The sequence below is a fragment of the Agelaius tricolor genome, unplaced genomic scaffold (assembly GCF_023055355.1).
Source record: "Agelaius tricolor isolate 1412-34295 unplaced genomic scaffold, bAgeTri1.0.p SCAF_2, whole genome shotgun sequence".
In the NCBI taxonomy this organism is placed as follows: domain Eukaryota; kingdom Metazoa; phylum Chordata; class Aves; order Passeriformes; family Icteridae; genus Agelaius; species Agelaius tricolor.
In genome coordinates this window covers 11,820,380-11,841,550 of record NW_027269262.1, presented here as the reverse complement: position 1 = coordinate 11,841,550, position 21,171 = coordinate 11,820,380, and the positions used below count along the sequence as shown (strand labels likewise).

General features: G+C 35.5%; 1 protein-coding gene across 1 annotated transcript in view; it reads left to right on the top strand.

The window, feature by feature from the left end:
* Positions 1-21,171, top strand: part of EXOC2 (exocyst complex component 2) — a 126,577-nt gene that overhangs the window by 50,825 nt on the left and 54,581 nt on the right. Inside the window, exons 10-13 of the mRNA XM_071452965.1 lie at positions 381-483; positions 3,458-3,576; positions 15,123-15,248; positions 18,358-18,482. Of these exons, the coding sequence (XP_071309066.1) occupies positions 381-483; positions 3,458-3,576; positions 15,123-15,248; positions 18,358-18,482 (473 nt within the window). The remainder of the gene's footprint in view (positions 1-380; positions 484-3,457; positions 3,577-15,122; positions 15,249-18,357; positions 18,483-21,171) is intronic.

The window sequence follows — 21,171 nt, the reverse complement described above, 5'->3', positions numbered from 1 at the left end:
GTACAAATTATGGATTTATGGGAGCCAATTACTCTAGGCAAGTTTTCTGAGTGAGGTATATACTGCAAAATTTGGAATCACGGCCAATTTTATTTATTTATTTAGGCTTGGTATTACTGGACATAAAAAAAGATTACAGCAATTAAAATGTGACTTTGAGTATCTTTCTCACATACTGTTGAAAAGACTTGAAAGTCTAATTCTCTGGTTTTGTAAAACTGTCATGTATAATATGTTCAGATATAGCTTGTTATAAAATGATTTATATTCATTTCCACATTAGCTCCAGAGGTGTCTGATACCCTAGGAAAATAATGTAATTTTCAGTTCATGATGCTGCTTAAGGACACATTGGATTTATTCCTGCTCCCTACTCCTAGATTATGCTGAAGTTGAAACCAGAATTGAAGCTTTACGAGAACTTTTGTTGGATAAGCTGCTTGAAACTCCATCAACATTGCATGATCAGAAACGTTATATAAGGTAATCATTTGCCTAGTGGCTTCATCAGACATATGGTGTTTAATGTGTATTTAAATGTTTCCTAAATAGGGTAGTGACTAGTTTTACTATGGTTTAAATACTGATTTTAAAGATGTGAGTATTTTGAGACTTCATGATTATATAAATAATGGCAATAGAATGGTACTGGATTGTTTATTGAAGGACTGAAAACCAGTTCTTGAATGAGAACAATTTAATGCAGCATAATTGAGATTTGAATTTAATTTTTTAAATCTAGAAGGCATGTTGAGATTTTGTTGCATTCTCTAAACCCACATATTGCAAGCTGTGTTTGAAATGAGCAGTCCTAGTCTGCATACCTCAAAATAGATTCCTTATTAACTTGTCTTACGCTTCAGTTTGACTTGACATTGAAATGGAATTGTCCTGAGTCAGATGACAGGGAGGCTCTAATCCAGACTGTTCTGTCGTTTGAAAGTGATATTGGCTCTTTTATTGCTCAGGCTTAACAATGAACTTTCTTTGTATTTCATGAACATGAACCAGTTGCCCAGTTTTCATTAACATTTACAGATTATCTACTTTTCACAAAACTGATGTCTTTTGTAGGGCTGCTGAGATGAGCTGATGCTTCAGCCTTTCAGTCGTTGGTGCCAAACTTTAGAGTGCTCTGGAACATTTGATGGCTTTATTTAGAAAGCTTTTGAGATTTGGACGCTGCCAGGGCTCCTAGTGTGTCTTCACAATCTCAGTGTTTTTATCAGTTATTGTAAAAGAAACAGACCAAATGTGCTGTGCAGGAAGCATTTGTAAAATTCAGACACATGCACAAGGTCTTGAGTGTTCTGTGTGTGTACAGGCCCAAATGTGGTGTTGGTGTCTTAGGTCCCTTTGCATCATGTGAGTTTATGACTACAGTGACCTGTGTGAATTTATGCAGAGTGCTTCTCATTCTTCTGGATGCTCTGTAAATATTGCCTGTTCATTGGAATTTATTTTAAGATGAATAGTTCAGCGTTTTATGTCTGTGAAGGTGGCACTGGCCATTCCTTTTCTCTGTGACACTTGAAAACTTTAAAGAGCAGCTGTTTAACCTAAGCCAAGTCTTAGGACCTTTTCTAAGGGTTCTTTGAAACACTTACAGTTGTACATGCGCTTGATTCTGGTTTTTTGTTTGAGGTTTCTTGTGGGGTTTTTTTTGGTTGGTTGTGTTTTATTGATTCTTGCTTGAGTTTTTGGGGTTGGTTGTTTTGGTTGATTATTTTTAAGGTGTTTTCTTTTCTAGCCACTCACCCTGAACTATTGAATCTTTAAAAATACCCAAGCCTATGTTAAAGCAGACTGTGTTAATATAACAAAATGTATTCCACATGTAGAAGTATAATAAAGAAGAGCAGGGAGTGGATGAATGTGGAATAATTCAGTTGTAATGAATCAACAGAATCACAGCCTACAAAATTGTTAAATTATTTTCACTACTCTAATATACATGGGTATATTAGTGTAAATTTTCTGAATTCAAGGTATGAAGTAAATTTTCTTCAGAGGACTATAGCAAAAATGAAACTAACAAAATCCAAATTGTAAAATAGTTTGCATAAATCCTGCCCTTTTTATGAGGGTTTTTTCTTCCTTGATACACTTGTTTTATATGTCTCTGAATTTGAAGATGGACCATGACCTAAAAAACGACCTACTGTCATTTTCTTCTTCAGATATTTAATGTTTATAATTAGGCTACAATTCAATATTTTCCTCTCATTGTATTAGGGTATTCACACTGTTAATTGTATTATGCTGTTCAGAAATAGTTTACCATAGCACTTAGCATCCAAGTAGATGTATGTATTTCAAGACCAGAGGTAATTCTTTTTTTAGTTTTGTGCCTAAGACTGAAGTCCCCCATAACATTGAAAAGGACTTGAGCTCATAATTTATAAATGTCACCCTGTCAAAATGGTTAGCTGTGTAATTTTCTCATCCATCCAACCAGTCCTACTTTGACAGTTTATTTTTTCTTCAAGTGCTGCAGACTTTCGTCAAAAAAGACAGAATTCAGCACAGTCCTAATTAACATTAGGTATTATTGCAGTAAAACAGATTTTGTGAGGGAGTAAATATTCCCTGCGCTGCTTAAGATAATTTATCAGTATAGTTCACCTTAAGCATCTTGACTTTTTTTAATCTGTCCCAAGGCTCATTAATGCAAAATCTAAGAGTGCCTCAAACAGTAGAGCAGCCAGCACTTTTTGAAAGAAGTCCTGTTGTCAGATAGTCTTGAATGCCATACACAAGGCTACATTCTTTTTCTGTTCTCTTCGAAATCACAACAGCTGGCTTCTAATACTCCTCTCTCCCTAAAGGCAGACAGTATTTTGCTTCTGCACTTTAGAAGCCACAATCCTTTTTGTTATCTCCCTCACTTCTTTTTTTTCAGACTGTGCATGGACTAAAAACCACCAGACCAAAATAAACAGAGACAGCCCAGGAGCTTGATTTACATATGTTTGTGCATGCATGTGCTGAAATTAATGAGCTGCCAGAAATTAATTCCTTCTGTAATTACTTGTTAAAATTACATGATGATACAATCATATAATATCAATAGAAAGAAAAATACTATATTTTTTGTGCTTGAGATACCATCACTGGTTTCCCTCAAATCTGAAGCACTAAACTGCAACCTTGCAGATAAAGAGTTTGGTTTCCTGCATACTTTACTAGAGACATAACTGGAAATACATATTAATATGATATTAAAGGGTTTTTTATCTAAAAATTTTTTTGGTGGAATTTTTTTCCTCACTAATTGAAGAAGGGCAAATGCAAAACTTCTGTTTGCAGTGGATGTGAGCATATCTAAATACATATTTTTGAATTTTTAAAATTATGTAAAAAAAGTAGAAGTATTTCTTAGTACATGCTTGGTCTGTTTTAATGAGGCCTTCAGTGTGTCAAGTCAGAACTGTGATTTTTGGACTGGATTTTACAGATATCTTTCTGATCTTCATGCGCCTGGGGACCCAGCTTGGCAGTGCATTGGTGCTCAACATCAGTGGATTCTGCAGCTCATGCACAACTGTAAGGAGAGCTATGTTAAAGAACAAAAAGGTAAGGATACATTTTTATTTTATCTTTATATATGTATGTGTGTTTATATACACATTGACATTTAGGAATTTGTCATTGCCTTTTATTTGATTCTAGTGTACAGAGGATATTTTAGGTTTTCCCCATCAATTTAGATAGCTTTTTACAAAGCTGAATACTGACTTAATTTTTTTTCTTTTTTCTGTTATAGACACAAAACAGCAGTTGGAGTTTTCTTTTTGCTTAATTTATCACTTTTAAGCTCTTTACATGGGAAAAGCATTAAATTTCAATCATTTATCCATGGTTTACTGTTCTCTTGAAACATTTCTTTGAGGTCATATCAAGTTTGGATTGTTCTGTGAATCTGCTGGTTAGATTACTTTGTCACAAGATATTCTATTAGTATATGGATACCTGGGATATTGGGGCACAGTGGAATAATGCTTAATTCCTTGACATGTAGTGAATGATATTATGGAGTCCTCTTCTTATTTGTTTGTATGCAGTTTCAAAATTCAGATTGCACTGAATCTGCACAGACCTGGGAGCTGGAAAAAAGGGGTATTTACGCAAAGTTATTACTTAGACCAATATGAATACATAGTTATATTCTGTCTTTGACAGTGTTGCTCCTCAAAGAAACGTGTAGGTATTGCTTGCAGGTGTTGCTGTAATTTAGCTACAAATTAACAAGATCTATCACATTGGCCTACATATAAAAAGCCTCCAGCAGGTGGAAGGCTGCTGGCCTGACATTTCTAGTAGTAAAGTCTGAAAACTGGATTTTCAAATTAGGAAATAGAAGCAGTACCTTGTTTCTTAAGAAGTCTTACAGAGTTTACTGCCAGTTCTGAAATGAATAGGCATATTGGAATCTGGCATCCCTTGGCTTACAGGTAACTCCCATGTTTAGTGTTAGTGCCTGCATATCCCAAACCAAATAAGGTATTTTTTTCTGAGAAACCACAACAGTTTTACTGAATTGGAGCTGCTGTAGAAATGTGCTGTAAATTTTCTGCAGAGGCTTTAACTCTCTGTTGCACAGTTTGTGACATGAGATAAGGAGTTCACAGGGTGCATCACTTGTGACAGCAGTGTCAGTAAGTTTTAGCTTAAAAGTGTGCACATACCGTCGTTGTTCTACTACACAGTGTGAAGTGCCGTGGAACCAGCTGGAATGCCACACTGTTTTCCTGGCATCTTGGTCAAAATTTAGAATGTTTCCAAACCCCCCATCTTCTTTCCTTGTCAAAAGCCCTCATGAGGCACTGCTACCTTCCTCACAACATTAAGTTACCAGGAGCAAAACTCACTTGTGAAAACAGCCGTGGTTAATAATTCTAAGCTTCCTTCTTTTCTCACTTAAAAAATTTTGTATGGCCATTTTCCAGCTTTTTAGCAAGACAAATAGAGAAATGATGATACTTAGTGCTTGACACTTTTTTTTTTAGTAGTCTATGTAATTTTGATATGCAGGCTCCAGCGAATGAGTGGAAAAAGTGTCTAAATTCCTATATTTGTCTTGAAAAATCTCAACATGTTTGGTATTTTTCTTGCAACAAAACTGCTTACCTCAGCCATCATGCCAGAGGGACCGTTATGATACAGTTTTGTTTGACTCATAGAAGAGAGAAGTTAAATAACTTGAGTGCCCAGCAAATACATGTGTCAATACTTAATATTTTGTGCATGTATGAAAGAAATGCTAACAGCTCATTGAATGCCAATCATTTTCTTCCAGCCTTCTATGTGGTGTTCCACTGATAATAGCTTTTGTACAGATTTTAAAATACTCAAGAATCAATCCTAGCTGATTGAATTTCTCGCTCAGTATTTAGTAGGACAAAAGAAAGTTACTGAGCACGATTTTTACTTTCCATAGATGTTTAATTTTGGCATACACCAGGTGGGAGTTGGAAAAAAGAGAACTCAGAAGGATTGATTTTAACTGCCAAGTAGAACAATGATGGTTGTGATCAGAGGCATGGCATGCATTTTAATCTACTTTAATAGGTGTATGCTTTTCAAACAGGGAAGGTATGGAGATTTGCTCAGTTTGGTTATGCAAGACTGTGGGATCTAATCAACTCAAACAAGTTAGAAATGTTATTTATATGTTCATAAATTCATAGGCCCTTTTTAAGATAAAATTATAATAAATTTTCAAACATTTAAGTCATCCACTTAACACATGCTTCAAAAAAGATTTAGTTTTTGTTTATCAAGCATTTGGAGGAAGAGATGGGTCATAAGACTGGTATTCTTACAAAAATAATAGGTTTCCATTGTTTCTAGCAAATGGCAGTTTTCATATTATGGATGCTGAAACAAGCAGACAGCAATAATAGTTCTATCTTGGGCATTCCAGCTATTTCTGGCCATTCTTACCTTCGTTCTTTTGCCAACTGAATCTGTGGGTTCAAACTGATTGAGTCAAAACTTTTCAGCACAGTAAACTTAAACCTCAGTAGCAGATTGTATCTATTTTTAAATTTCTGTGAAATTTTTCACCTTTCAGCTGAGCTTTTGCCAAAGTATTTTTCTACTATTTTATTAGTTTTGAAAGGAGAACTGTGCTCTGAGTCATTACACATGACTTTTACTACTTTAAATAGGTTTTGAATTAGACAAAGTCTCTGCTTTTCTTACCTGGATGTGGTTGGGGTTTTTTAAACCATAAGACATTCTGGACAGGATATTTGCAGATGATTGTCAAACTGCAAATATTCTCAAAGAATTTATTTACTGGCCATGATGTATTCAGGAAGGGAAGGTTTGCACTGCAATTATTTGTTAAACAAGGTAAAACACAGTCCTAAGCAAATTGAAGAACTTACTCCAATTTAGTCACTAGTACAAGTCAACACTGTATTATATGGGACAAAATTGTTCCAGTTGTCTCCACACAACAAGAAGGCTGACCCATTAGTCATTACATCTGAAATATTTCATTTTCTTATATAGAAATAGCATCTTCTCCTGTTGTCTGTAAGAGATTTTGTCTTATCCAGGACAATAGTAATGGCAGTCAGGAAAAATCCCCAGTACTGGCAAGAAGTAGTCTAGTTTTCTACATCCTCTCTAGGGTCCTCACCTGATGATTACGTTCTTGTTAATAACTTCCAAGGGTCTTCAAATTGACGGACAGGAGTGAGCTAATTTAGATGCCAAGGTATGGTAATGTGCTATCAGAACTTTGTGTATTAAAGATATATTTAAATACGTGTTTGTTTTAGGTTGATAACGAGGTATGTATTTTTGATCTAAGTGTGAATCCTTCACTACTATCACAGATTTTTTTTTTAAAAAACCCTGGGCTTGTATATTACTAGAGATAAACTCCATTTTGTAAGAAATACTTAGCAATTGGAATTATGTCCTAGATGTGCAAAGTATCATCTAATATCATATCATAGTGCAGTCTCTGATGCAACCTGAAAGAAGAAACCGTGGCAAGTTTACATGACTGTAATGAACCTGGAGTTCTTTCTCATATTTTATTTCAGGGGTCAGCAGAAATTCTGTGTATTTCCAATACTGTCTGTTTCCAGTTAATCCAACTTGTGTTAATATTATTTCCAGAAACTGAAAGAGCATATCCAGCTGTGCTAAGCTTTGTCAAATAATTGGCATTGTGACTTAAAAAGCTGACAACTGCCAACAGCAAATTGTTTAATTGAATCTTTTCTTTGATTTTAATAGACATTGATCATCTATTATAATCTGATCATTAGTTAATTAGTTGTACTTATTTCAATGGGTACAAGTAGGATGGGGAATTCTCTCAAGTCCTGTGTATGAAGTACTTCGCAACAGCATTTTGGAGTGTATTATTTCCCTTGAGGAATAACTCTGTATGTGTATGGATGTAGTGTTTCCCCTTAGTCTAAACAACCCTGTTGGTTTGCTGATTAATCTTGCAGTATGTAGATGAATGTTTCATTATGTGTTAAAATATGGCTGTTGTTACTCACCCATCATTTCCTTTAGCCTATTTGTTTCTTGCTATAGCAGACCTTCCTCATTTATGAGGGAAAAAAAATGCAGGCATGGGATATTTGTATTGTGAGAAACTGCTTGATTCCAAGCCCATATGTTTTAAGGAGTGAGTGAAAGTGCAGATAAGAGAGCAGATCACAATTCCTCCTGTGCTGAAATATAAGTAGCCAGGACAAAGAGACCAAACAGTATTGCCAAAGGCATAGTGAGGTAGTACAGGGGATGCCTGAATCATTAAGCTCCCATGCTCCTGTCTTTGTATTAAGGCATTCTCCTGCTTCTCTGATAGTCAGATTCTTTCATTAAAGGTGCAGCTGAAGATGTGGGACCCATGTGCAATTGGCTAGAGCTCTGGCTCTGCTTATGTAGTAGTGCTTCTAAATATATGGATTTATTGCATTATATAGAAAACTTAAAATGCTATCTGCCTTACTCATGGAATAGGCAGTTTTGCTCCTTTGTTGTTTTTGAAACTTTTTTTAATGGTTATGAAGTTTTCCTGAAGCATAGATTAATTAGTGTTATCTATCTAGTCATATCCCACTGTTCTGTCCCCTGGGAGGACTTCAAGTAGGTAAAGCCAGTTTGCTGCTGTTACTTAGTATGTAGATATCTTAAGGAGATGCATGAGACAGAAAAAAATGGAAAAAGAGTAGTTTTTCAAGCCATGAATATAAAGGTTACCATGGTACAGCATATACTCACCCAAAAGTGTGTTTATTAGATCTCTAGTAAGAAATATTTGAATGGTAAACTGATTTGTGCTGGTATTTTATGCCTTGTATTGGCTAAAGGCCAAACTGCTGCTTTTGACATGTGATCTTCTGATTTGCAGACATCTAGGGACTTTCAGATCTGGTACCTGGATACTAAATGGTTTCCTTCAGTTAAGATTTTACATATTTTTAAATTGCAACTATACTTGGCAATTTATTATTAAATCATAATTGTAGTTTTTCACTATGGTTTATGCTTCCCAGATTTGTTGGAGTGCAGGAAACATGGAGAACATAATGACATAAGATGACATGAAAATAAATGTAAATAGTTGAGGTTTAGTTTAAAATTTTCCTGAGGCACTGGGCAGATAGCCAAAAGGAGTTAAGCAATGGGATTCTTAATGCAAGTATAAGGGATAGAAGCTGTGGAGGTTAAGACTATTTTCTGTGTGGCCAGTGGTTATTTGCTTAGAGTTTAATAGTGGCTTAGTAGGTTTCATGATCCTTTGAACTAAAATGGGTATGGACTGCCATCCAGTTATCATTAAACTGGCTGGGAAATCTTAAATTTCTTAACAGGTTGTTGCAAGCTTTGTCAAGTCTCACTCCTACAAATTCTTATTAAAACCACTTTTGCCAATACCATTGATGATGATTCTTTGAGTGACGTAAATCACACATCTGTGATGCAAATCTTTGAGATTTCATGTAATATTATTGAAAATAAGCTACCTGTTAATAGCTAACCTGATTAGAAACTAAAGCTGTAAATGGAAACACTGACATGGTTGTAGTGTGATCTTTCTGCTGCCCTTTGCTTTGCAAAATATATAATACACAGCCTGTTAAAGTTCCCAATGTAGAGCTAGCTCTCCAAACAGGAGTATGATAGTCGAGTCTCTGTGATTTTTTTTAAATTATTATAATTTTTTTTTAGTTCTTATTGCTGAAAAAACTGTAATTTTTGCAGCACTGAGTATGATGCTCAGCTGTCCACGTAGTGCAAAAAATTCTGCAGGGTTTTTCTGTGCCAGAGTAACAGCAGCTTTACTTGGTGTGAAAGAGAGAAATGGATGCTTAGACCATGTTGCTCTTTCTTTCTGTGCCACACTGAGATTCTATTCACCTTGCAATGAATGATCCATCTTTGTTAGATCAGACAGGCCGGCAAGGCTTGTGTCAAAAGGGCCTTTTCAATTTGTTATCCTAGCAGCTGGTTCTCTTCCATTGCCTTTGCTTACTGTACATCTGGAAGAAGAATTCTTGCAGCTGGGAGCCATTTCATGTCTAAACCACATCCCCTGTCCATAGCAGAAATACCCTTTTGACAGCAGATGTCAAGCAAACCCTTAATGGGTTATTAATTAAAAAAAAAAAGGTGGGAGAGAATAAAAATTGATCAGTACAAAAATGGATAGCAGACTCATTTTCCTCCCTTACTACCTGTATTTGTAAGTTTGCTGTAATTTAGAAATTTTAGTAGAATCCAGCATGTTCAGAAGTTCAGGGGGCATTCTTATTTTATTTGATACTTTAAATAATATTAAAGTACTATAAAGAGAGTAACTGTTGGGATTAAGAAGCAACACAGGTAGCTTAAAACCAAAATTTTAATTATTATGAATGAAGATAGATTAAAACTCTTCAGTGGCCAGAATTTTACCTTTGTGTCCGCTCCAGTCTTCAGTACTTTTCCAGGAGGAAAAGTGAGTTTTTCCAGAAGTGCTGATGATCTTAATGTCTGCTGGAGCTAGTAAAATGAAGTAATCTTTATTTATCTGCTGAGCTTGAATGCTTGGCTCTTGTTTCTGAATTCTTTGGTCTGAAGGGCTGACAATAAGGCATATCCTTAGGCTGTGAAATACTTAGAACACCACTAGAATAGGCCCAGTTACCCTTATTGTAGTAAAATGAAAAACAGTTTAATTATAAACACATTTACAGTAATGAAGACTAGCCTTAAGATTTAAAAAACCATTAATTTCTAAATATCTCCCAAAACCATTTTTTCTATCAATTTTGATTTTCCATGCTCATCTCTTTTCTAGAAAAACAGTCCGTTTTCTTCTTGATCACTATAAAATGTAAGGTGAGAAAGTAAAAGGGCTTAAGAAAAAGAATAAAATGCTGTTCATCTGCTGAATAATAATAAATGTTATTCATCTGCTGAGCAGGTTAATTTTTCAGTAATTTCTCCTGCTCGCCTAATTTCTAGCCTAGACAAATGGAAATTCTCACCGCGGTGTCCTTGAAAGGAATCTTATCCTGGTTGTGTCAGTGCGGGCTCCAGGCACAGTGTGTTTGGTCAACAAGCAACAGTGGGTGGTCAGGCTGTAGCACAGGACAAGGGCCCGCTGTGCACAGGAAAAAGTGTTCAAAGGTGTTTGAGGCTGGTGAGGAAGTCTGCCGCCCTTCAGAGAGTCAGGAGGCTGCAGATCAGCCTTCCCTCACTATTGTAGCCTGTGAGAAAATTCACTGTAAGATTCATAATGGGTGGGAAAACACAGTAGCTGTATTCACCTGGTTGCTCATCTTGTCGGGTCTTTTTCTTTTTTTAATTAATCTTCCTCACATACATCACGTTTGTGTTGTATGTACATGTAGGTGTTGTACATGAGCAAGTCTGTGTAATGACTGACATTTGACTTAACATGGAAAATCTCACTTAAAAATTACTTAACCTAAGATTGGTCACTTGTTAACAATTTTCTTTGTCCCTGAAGGAAGTACTGCACAATATTAATCCCCTGATCACCAGTAGCTTTTGTAAAAATCTTTACTGGAAGTCATGTAATTGGTGCACTGGGCTGGCAGAATTGCAGAGTGGCTGAGGCTGGATTGTTGAGGGAGGCGAGAGATCTGTGACTCCTTCAAGAAACCTCTGCCTGCCAGACCTCAGAGCGGGGAAAAAACCCAGGCAGTTGTGGAGCAATGGATATTGCAGAACAATTTTTACACTCAGTTTGGTAATAATTTAGGAATATGAAGGTAAAACAGCTTTTAAAATTTTAAATCATTTACTGGTTTGCATATCATTGAAAAATTTATTTTAGGCAAATTTCTTGTCAATTGTCTTTTTAATGGAGGTTGTAACACACTGCTTGCCAAGATCTTGCAGGTAACAATTCAAAAAATGGTGTTGAGGTTTTTACTGTACTGGTTGTTTGGTACTGTAGGAACCTATAGTATGATAAACCTTCAGTGCAGGTGGCTTTTGATTTACAGAGAGTTAGAGAAAAATATCAAAAAGAATTGTACTTTTACTGTGTTCTTTAGATTCTTATTTTGGTGAGATCTTACTGCACTAGAAGAGGAGTGAACAAAACCACTGAAATATTTTTATTTCACATAGCCTCTAAATGCGCACCTTCGAAATATCTGTGCACAAAAAGTTGAAACCCACTGAAATCCTTTAAAAAATAAAATTAAAGCAGTACTGAGATCCTTAAAAGTTCATATTTGATCTACTCATGATTATATAGTTGTAAATGTAATAAGCTGTTAATTATCCTTCTGTTTTGTCATTACTGCTGGGTAGAAGAAGATAATGTAGTACTTTTTTTCCCTGTGTTTCCTTGGTTAAATATACACTTGGCACTGGAGTCACTCACAGATAATGCTCCATGTACATGCTGTATTTTGGAACAAAGTACTTTTGTAGTTTCAAAGATGCAGTGTATTTTTTAAAAGTAAGGATCTACCGGGATTATTTTTTCATGTTGTTTATACTTCTTGAAACCTGTTAGCACAGTAAAAAGTTAATTTCTCAAAACTTTGCATTGTTGCTGTCCTACATTCAGGATCTAGGAATGTAAAAATAGTACACAAATCAAATACTGAGTGGGCAGTAAATTAGTATTTGGTTAGTTTATTTAGGTTTATAAATATTATTGTCTGCAGTCCATACTACTATTAATTCATTCTATTGCATTACACTGCTAAATTTAAGCTGCTGGCTCCAGAGAGAGAACGACTTGGGATAGAAGAAAAATTGTTTGTAAGTTAGCTCTCACTGTTTTTTACGAGATTTATGTGTTAGTGTGCAGTCTTCATGCGCTATCTTCTGGTAGGGTGAGAGCAAGATCAGCTTTGCTAATGTAGTCCAGATGTTTATTAGTCCTGAGGGTATATGTGCTGTTGTAGTTCCCTGCTGCTGTGTTATACTTGCTTGTAATGCTAGACAACCAATTAAGAAATTAGTTCATGTTAAACTTTCTTTTCCTGGTATGCCAGCAAACTGATGATGTGGTTTTTCTGGTGGAACAAGAGAGTATTCTTTACATGTTTTCTGTTACATGGTGAATATATAAACCATTCAGGCTGCATGGGCTTAGTGCATCAGCAGCAATACAATTACCTCAAGCAAGTGGTTTTAATTGAGCTAATTCACATTAAGGTGTTTTGGTGAGTGTCTGTTTTTCTTAATTCCGAGGTTTAATTGGCACTGTCATGTTTAGAGACCATCTGTTTACAAGGCATTCTTTATATTAACACGCTGTCTGAAATCTGAGAACTTAAATTGTATGCAGAGAAATCAGGAATTTTTTTGTTGTATTTTTTGTGAAAATAATACAAGAGTGCTGCTACACTCTTGCCAGTGTTTTTTTTATTTTTTAATAAAATATGTTTTAAATAGCAATGCCTGTGACAATTTTGACATACTTTCTTTCTTTTTTCCAAATAAATTGCAAATATGTTCAATCTCACTCAAATGTTCCTGAAATCCCAGGAATTGTGTGAGACACTTAAATTTTCTCAGGGTCTTCTACGATTTTCTTTTCATTCAGTGTAGAATTTCTGTAAGATAATGATTTTTTTTTTTTTTTTTAATCTGAAGAGGCATTAATTTGTTTTGGTTTTACTTAATTCTGTAAGATGGATGGGTTGTTTCCCTGGATGCTGATTACCGCAGAGCTTTGGTTTTTTGCTTTTTCATTATTGCGCATTTTTAATTCTTTCAAAAGGGAAAATCTTTCCACAAATTCTTGTTCAAACTCTTGAACAAGATCTACATACTGTAGAACATACTGTAGATCTCGTGGTGACAGTGGATAATCCACCTAAATCACTGCAGCAGATTCTGTGTTGCTGAAAACTCATCAGTTTTAAAGCTGATAAAGATGAGCTGTGTTTAATAAGTGGTGTAGGAATTATGCAGTGAACAGAATCATAACACAGCCTGCAGACAGGGAGGCTGAGTCCACCGAGTCAGTTAATACAGTGTGTCAATCGCAATTGTGAATGATGTAGTAAATTGGAACTATTTACTGATGTGTCTTATACTATGAACAGTAAGATGATGCGTGGAAGAATGCATGACAGTTATTTTGGTAATGATAATGCTGCTGTGAAAGGGCATAGGAAATTTCTTTAAAAGCCTTTAAAGAATTATAAGAGAACTTCTTTCAAAATGAACTAAAACCCACTACTGTCACCTATTGGAAGTTTGTGATAAGTTTCACAATACTTTATATTGCTCTTTAAGTCCCAGCTGTTAAAAGGATTAGATGTATCTTTTCTGCCATGCTGCTTTGACACTCAAATAAATGTGCTTTGAATAGTTTTTGCTTTGTGTTACTCCTGAATCTGAGTATTTCAGTGTTACAGCTGGTGGTCATCACCTGTGACCTTCCTGTTATTTTAAGTGAATGCAGGAATCAGTGGAAAAGAGCAACAGTATAAACTCAAATGCTGAGATTCTCACTACAAAATTCAGGATTAATTACCAGGGACGGTTTCATCTCAGTATAAGAAAATATTTTTTTGCATTGAGAACAATCAATCACTGAAGTAAGCTCCCCAGTGACATTGTAAAGCTGCCATCACTGGAGGTTTTCAACAGTGAACTGGACAGAGTGCTAGATAATCTCACCCTGGCCCCCTTTCCCATGAAAGGTTGGACTAAATGGTCTTCTGAGATCCTTTACAACCTGAGATGTTCTATAATTCTGGGAATTTTGATTGATTTTAAGTTTACTTGTTACAGCTCAGTTGAGCAATGCTGAAGTAGCTTTTAATGACTACTTTCAGAAATGTCTCTACAAGGTGAAATGCATAAAGCAGCAATTTAGACTTTTAAAAAGTTATTGGCAGTGTCACAGTACATTAAAAAATTATCATAATCCTCTTGTTTTTCTTATATGGCTGTTTTTCAAAATGCATGTTAGACTCCAAGTATTTACCTCCATCAGATAGGATCTTAACTTAGACTTGTAAATAGGGACCCACATGTGGACAGGCACCCAAAGTAAAAAAAAAAATGTTTGATACACTGGAAAATATTTTGTGGGTTTGTAGTTATGTATAAATAAGAACATTTACAAAGGAAACGTGCCATTAGTTCCTCTGATTTCTGATGGATGGATTCTCTCTACCTGAACTTCATAGAGGCAAAACAGCTAAGTAATAATTGAACACTCTGCCTTTAACCGCTTCAGCTAGACACAAAAGAAACTTTTGCTGTTGAAAAGTGTATTTAGGACATACACCAGAAAAAAAAAACCATGGGCAATGTCACTAATGGCATAAATACATTTTTATCCATGGCTTTCAAGCAACTTGTTAATTTACTTGTTAATTGTAGGACATTATTTATAAACAGAGAAAGATACAGTCCAAAGAATGCCATGGTACTTGTGGTTTTGGCTTTGCTACAGGAGTCAGTGGTGGTATTGAATAGCATTGATACAGATGAACAGAGAGTCTAAATAAAGCAAGATTAAGAATGTTTTTGTAAGATAACATTTGTATCACTGAATTAAATTAGAATTCCACATGCAGCATGCACATTCATGTCAACTGATGTGCAAAATTTTTCTAACTTTCGGGTTTTTCCCCTCTCCTCAGGCAGTGCATTGCTCCACAGCCCCATGCTGGACCTGGACAGTGATGTGCGTCCATCACCCATCGGCCATCTCAGTCAAACTGCTTCACTGAAAAGGGGCAGCAGCTTTCAGTCTGGCCGTGATGATGGTAGGCATCTGTTCTGTTTGAAAAAAAAAGCTGCAGGCCCCACTGTCCACTGTGTGGTGTAGTCAAAAAGCCCAAAGAAAAACCCACACATTGTGTGTTTGTTTTGGATTGTTACAAAATACATTTCTTTCTTCTTATACACCATTGTTGCTTACTGAAGAAGTCCTCCATGTTTTCTGCAAGCAAAGAGCAGTTCATAAAATTCAAGTTCAAGGTTTGCTTCTTAGAATGTAGTTAAAGTAGTAAAAGTATTTTTTTCTACAAGACCAGATCTTTTCTCCTGCGTGCATGGCCACTTACTGCCTACTACATTTTGCTTGTTGTACCTTTTGTGTGTGTTTGCTAAGATGGTTCTCTTTGCAATTGCACCTTCTGTGTCTTCACATATCTGGCTCTCTGATTCTTTAAACCCAAAAAGGGAAACAAAATATTTGACTAAGGTCAAGCAGTCTGTCTATCCACAACCAATTGAGGCCTGCTGTGTTGTGTCATCAATACCCTTGTCCAAACAACTTCTTCTCAGGAATCTTTCAGTGGTGACATCACAGGAGACAGAATAGATCATTTCTTACTGAAATAGCTGTCTTACTTTTACCCTTGTCATTTCTCAGCCTAAAATCTTTCATGGAGGTGATCAATAAGTATTACAAAGCAAAACACTAAGTTGATGGTTGTTTTTGAATGCCATCCACTAATAATAAGAATGCCACCCTTAATGTAGTAAGCAACACCCAAAACCCAGTTTATTTTAAAGTTGTTTGAATTCTTTTGCTTGAGAAGGGACTTAATTGCATATGTGGCTGACAATTCCACTTCGGTTATTTTGCTTTTAAAGTCTTAGTTATGGATCTGTTACCTTTTACAAACTGAAAAAAGTAAAATTTCAGTAGGTTTTGCTTATTCTGTAGACACCAATTTAAAAAGGAAAACTGGAGAATTGGAGTACTTTAATAATCCATCCCGATAATAGGTGCCTCTGACGTGAGTTCCTTGGTGTGCTTAGGTGCACATGACCACTGATAATTCTGCCATCCTTGTTCTCTTTGACTGAAGAGACAAAGCAAACCTACAGTTTAGGATGCCTGTGCGAGAGCTGCCATTCCAAATGTGCTGTGATGTGTTCTGTCTTCAGTTTGTTTGTGGATCTTTTTAGTCTTTGGTAAAATTAAGGAATGGCATCTCTGGGCTTTTTTTGTGATTTGGTGTGTTTGGAGTTTTTTTCTCCAATGTGTTTGACAGTGATTATCCAAGATATTGATTAAATAAATTACTATGAATTCAAAACTGCAGTGTTCAAGTAACATTCAGCTCTTGCTTGAGCATATGTTCATGAGAATATGTAAACAATAGCTCTAGTTTCCTCTTTAGAATGGTATAGCAGAGGTTATAATAAAATCAATGGAATAAAATATAGATTACAGCTTTATCTAGTAACAAAGTAAAAATATCCTGAATTTATGGCCATAACCTTTTGATATGATGTGCAGTAGCTTATTTGAAGAGGTATCTACTGTCTGCAGGCTTGGGACTAAGCCTGAAATATGCTTCCTCAAGGGGAAAAGAATTTTGTAGATGAAGTAAATCTTGCCAGTATGTTTCCAGTTACCAACAGACATCCCTGGTTATAACCTTGAATTGGTACTGGAGCTTTTGGCAAAGATGAAGTGGTTTCTCAAAGGAACTGAATATTTTTCATTAGAAGTTGGAGTCTGTAGAAGTTCCAGAGCCTCTGCTGCTATAGCTCTGTTGGCACAGCTTCCTGACATAGTCACAGCTTGTTAATGAAAGTTTTTCTGCCGCTGAGTCTAGACCAGTTCTCTGGCAGTCATAACCAAGCTGGTGAAAGTATCTTATCTGTGTCCACACTAGAAGCTTTTCTAGTAGAGCTTTGATGTTTTCATGACTCCTAAATAGATACATCCCCCTCAGCACAGTTGCGCTTGAGTTATGTCAGACCCTCTTTCCAAATTTTGAGCTTCCATTATGATTTTATTTTCAAATACTAATTCAAAATGCCTAAACTTTTTGGCCATGAGAAGAAATGTGTAGGGCAGATGTTCTATTCTCCAGTAAAGAAGTAGAGCAATAAGTGATCCAAACCTCAACAAATGGAAGCTGCTGAAGACATGCTGTACTTCAAGGAGATTCAGGACTGTCTACCAATACAATAAAATAGTGAGGCTCTGGTGAAGCTTACTAGTATGTAATGTGCTATTTCTGCCTAACTCATGAATTCATGTTGTGTGTAGGCAACATTCTGTAGCAAAGTAGATACAAAAAGTGCTATTTCATGCAACATTTTGCTGCATTTCCACAGTGTTACATAGGCTGATATCGTATTCTCAAATGTATCTTATTTGTACAAGACCTGAGTTTATACATAAAAAAACATCACATCAACAACCATGCCATTTTAAAGTGTTTTGGGGGTTTTGGTGATTTGTTTTGGGGTTTTTCAAAAAATATGATTTCTTTGTCCAAGTGCCCCAAAGCAGACTGTAGTTCCTGAATTGAAATACAAGTCTCTTATCACTGTTGTGCTGATACCCTGTTGTGTTAAACCACTGTAATCATGAAGGTTTCAACGGAGAACATAGATTATTATGGAAGAGTATTTCACAGGGTTTCCTTTATTTTCTGTGTTAAGGACTTCATCTGCCTCTGTTCAGCTTTCTATTTACCCCCTTTCACCCATTGCAGAGGAAACTGAAAAAAGTAATTTGTTGCCAAGATTTCATTTGAAACTTTTCTAATGTCTTGGTTACTTTCACATTACCTTACATTTTAAAGTGGTTTGAAGACAGAAGACTGTCTGAATGGATATTTACATGGATTGCCTTAGATACCCCCACAAGGGGAACTATTCTGTAGATAGTGTCATAATGCTGGCACCTTGTAAGCATACAAGAGGAGAAGAAAGAGTTTGTATGTGTACAGATTGTGTACATGTATTTGGACTAGGCTTTCATTATTTTTATTTTTACCCGAAAGGTTTTATATATACTGTATAGTCACTTGTGAAATACAGTGCAGCAGCAAGCTAGTAGTTCATTCTTGTTATTTTTTTAAATGTTAATGTTGCTTTTTCCATCCCTTCTCTCCCTTTTAGCTTGGCGATACAAAGCTCCTCAGCAAGTTGTATTTGTTGAAAAGTTGACAAAACTTGTTGTAAGTCAGCTGCCCAACTTCTGGAAGCTCTGGGTTTCCTATGTGAATGGAAGTTTATTCAGTGAGGTATGGATTCTTCTATATAAAGGACTTATAAGTAACAAAGGTCTGTAATAATTATATTTGAAATATTTCACTGGTAGAAGTAATGACTTATTTTAGTAAGAGATTTTTCTTTTTAAAAGAACGTAAGCATACAGTGGAATTACCTTAAATTCTGACAGTAGGGATTGTGTGTTGCTGTGTCTGTGTTCCAGTTGCTGGACTCAATAATATCTGAGTACTTTGAACTCTTACTCATAGCTGGCCCTTCACTGGTGATCTGAAGAATTAACACATTGCATGAAAGGTAGAGATATGTAAAAAGCAGAGTCATACAGAAAAAATATTGCTTCCTTTCTTTGGAAAAGGAGTACTCATTTCTTGAGTTTTAAGTATTTGGAAGTGAGGTTAGGTGCAAGATCAGAGATGCATAATAACCAAGACACTTAGCAGAATTCACAGACATATTATAGGGAGTCTAGTCTGGAAGGTTAGTCAGCTGCAACTACCTGTGCTAGTACTCCTTCTTGCTCAGATGATATGATTTTTCATATCATCCTGATTTGAAAGGGGAAAAGCAAAAGTGATGATTTATGACGCATGCTCTTTTTATATGCACACTCCTAACAGATTTTGAAAGGGTATCTCTCAAAATTAGTTTTTATAAATTAATTAATTTGTTGTATACTATGTTCTGCTGTGTTTAAATTCTGAAGTCATCATGTCTATCTACTATTCTTTGCAGCTTTAGTACGAAAAACAAAAGCCTTTGAGAAAGAACATTTGGAAGCTTATGTTCTTATTTTCCAAAGAATTAATTTATCTATCTATTGCTACTGTTTATAAATCAATATACTATTCTCATATGATGATACTAATAGATACTATAGCCCTTTACATGTTGAAACAATGTACAGAGCATTCTAGCTTCAGTGACATAGATGCTTAGGTGTGATCCTCATTTTACATTATAAAAATCAAAAGAAAGATATGACATTTACATCTAATGTTCAGTGAAGGAAGTAAAACCAAGAATAAACCTTAGTACTGTTGACTTTCACAAAAATAATTTATTTCATTAGGGAAATTACAACTTTTCTTTTTGACACCAGTACTATGGAAAATTAAACTTTACGAATTCACCTGTTAAGTTTACTGTGACTTTTTTTTCCTGTGTACAATGAAATAGAAAGCAGTTTCTAGAGAAATGAAGACTTGAACTGTAAACAAGGTTAAGAAGTCCTGCTCATGAACATGACTGCAAGTGGAAAATGTAGCGATCTTCTGTCTTGCCTGAACAAAACATTGTTTCAATGTATTAAAAAACCAGAAGAGGTAGTTTTGTTAGTCTGTAAGGAACATATGTTCTTCTATGTCTGGGCCTAATTTTGAACTTCTGAGAAATTAATCCCCATACATTTGATTTCTTCCACACCTTTGGTCCTTACAGAAGCCCCACAAGGTCTTGGGGAGATAGGAAGGAATCTATTCCTCCTGTGTGCTCTGCATGCCACAGTCAATTGAGGATGAATGCAAGGAGGGGGTGGCATAAGCTGGAAGACTTGTAGAGCACCTAAGAGTATCTGTCATCACAGTGCATCCAAGACTGAAAGTTTGTGTTTTGCTGTCAGAAACAGTACAAATTTTAGTTGTCCACGAAGAAAATTCTTTTACCATGTTGCAAGGTATATATCATCATTCAGGAAGCAAGGCAATTGCTACATTTTTTAAGAAACATCCTATAGAAAATTGTATACAGGGTTATTTCAGTTAGCTTATTTAAGTCTTCAAGACATTTAAAAAATGTAGAAAGAAAATCTCCACATATGCATTTCAAGATGTATTTTATGTTGTTTAGTGTGTGGGGTTTTGGCAGGGATGGGGTTCTTTTTAGCTCTGAAAGATTAGCTGCATGCCTTAAAATATTGTCAGTTAAGATGTGTGTGGTATTTCAACAGTTTGAAAAGTTGTGTTCTTTGAATCACTCTAGGTGAAGTCACAAATGTGAGTAGTAACCGTTGATCTTACCACAAGATAGTTTTGGTCTGTCTGTGCAGGAAAGGTTTAAGATTGGTCTTCAGAAAAACCACTGAAAAAAAAAAATTGTATCAAGGATCTATGAATTGCTCTGTTTAATCCAGCTGCTAATCAGTGTGAATTTCAAGTTGCTATCTGAAGTTTCAAGGAATACAACTTACTTTCTTTTTAATGCTTTAGAAGAGAGAAGTGGGAGTTAAATGCAGCAATAATTTGAAGGTTGTTGTCCTTGTCTAAAATAGTTTAATTCAGAGCTTTAATGTACAAGAATTGTATAGCTATGTATTTTCCAAAACAAAAAACTGTCCAAAAATCAAACTGTTAAGCAGTTTGATTTTTCTCTAATTTTTGCTCACTTTGAATTATTTATTTTATTTTTAAAAATCTTAAATTCTTTAACTAAAGAAGGATTTTGAAAAATGCAGCATTTGAAATTAATCATTTGCAAGTAAACTGATTGTCTTTAAGGACACTTCTATCATGTTATTGCACTTCTTGTCCAGTAGATGTTGCTGTACAAACATAAAATAGGAGATTTTCTAAGTATAAAATTCGACATCTGCGCTTCGCCTAGGATTTGAAATAACTTTTTCTATGCAATTTACTGAGATCTCAGTACTCTTCACAGAAGGGTAGAACTACAAACAGGAAGACTATTAGTCAAATCATGTTTTTC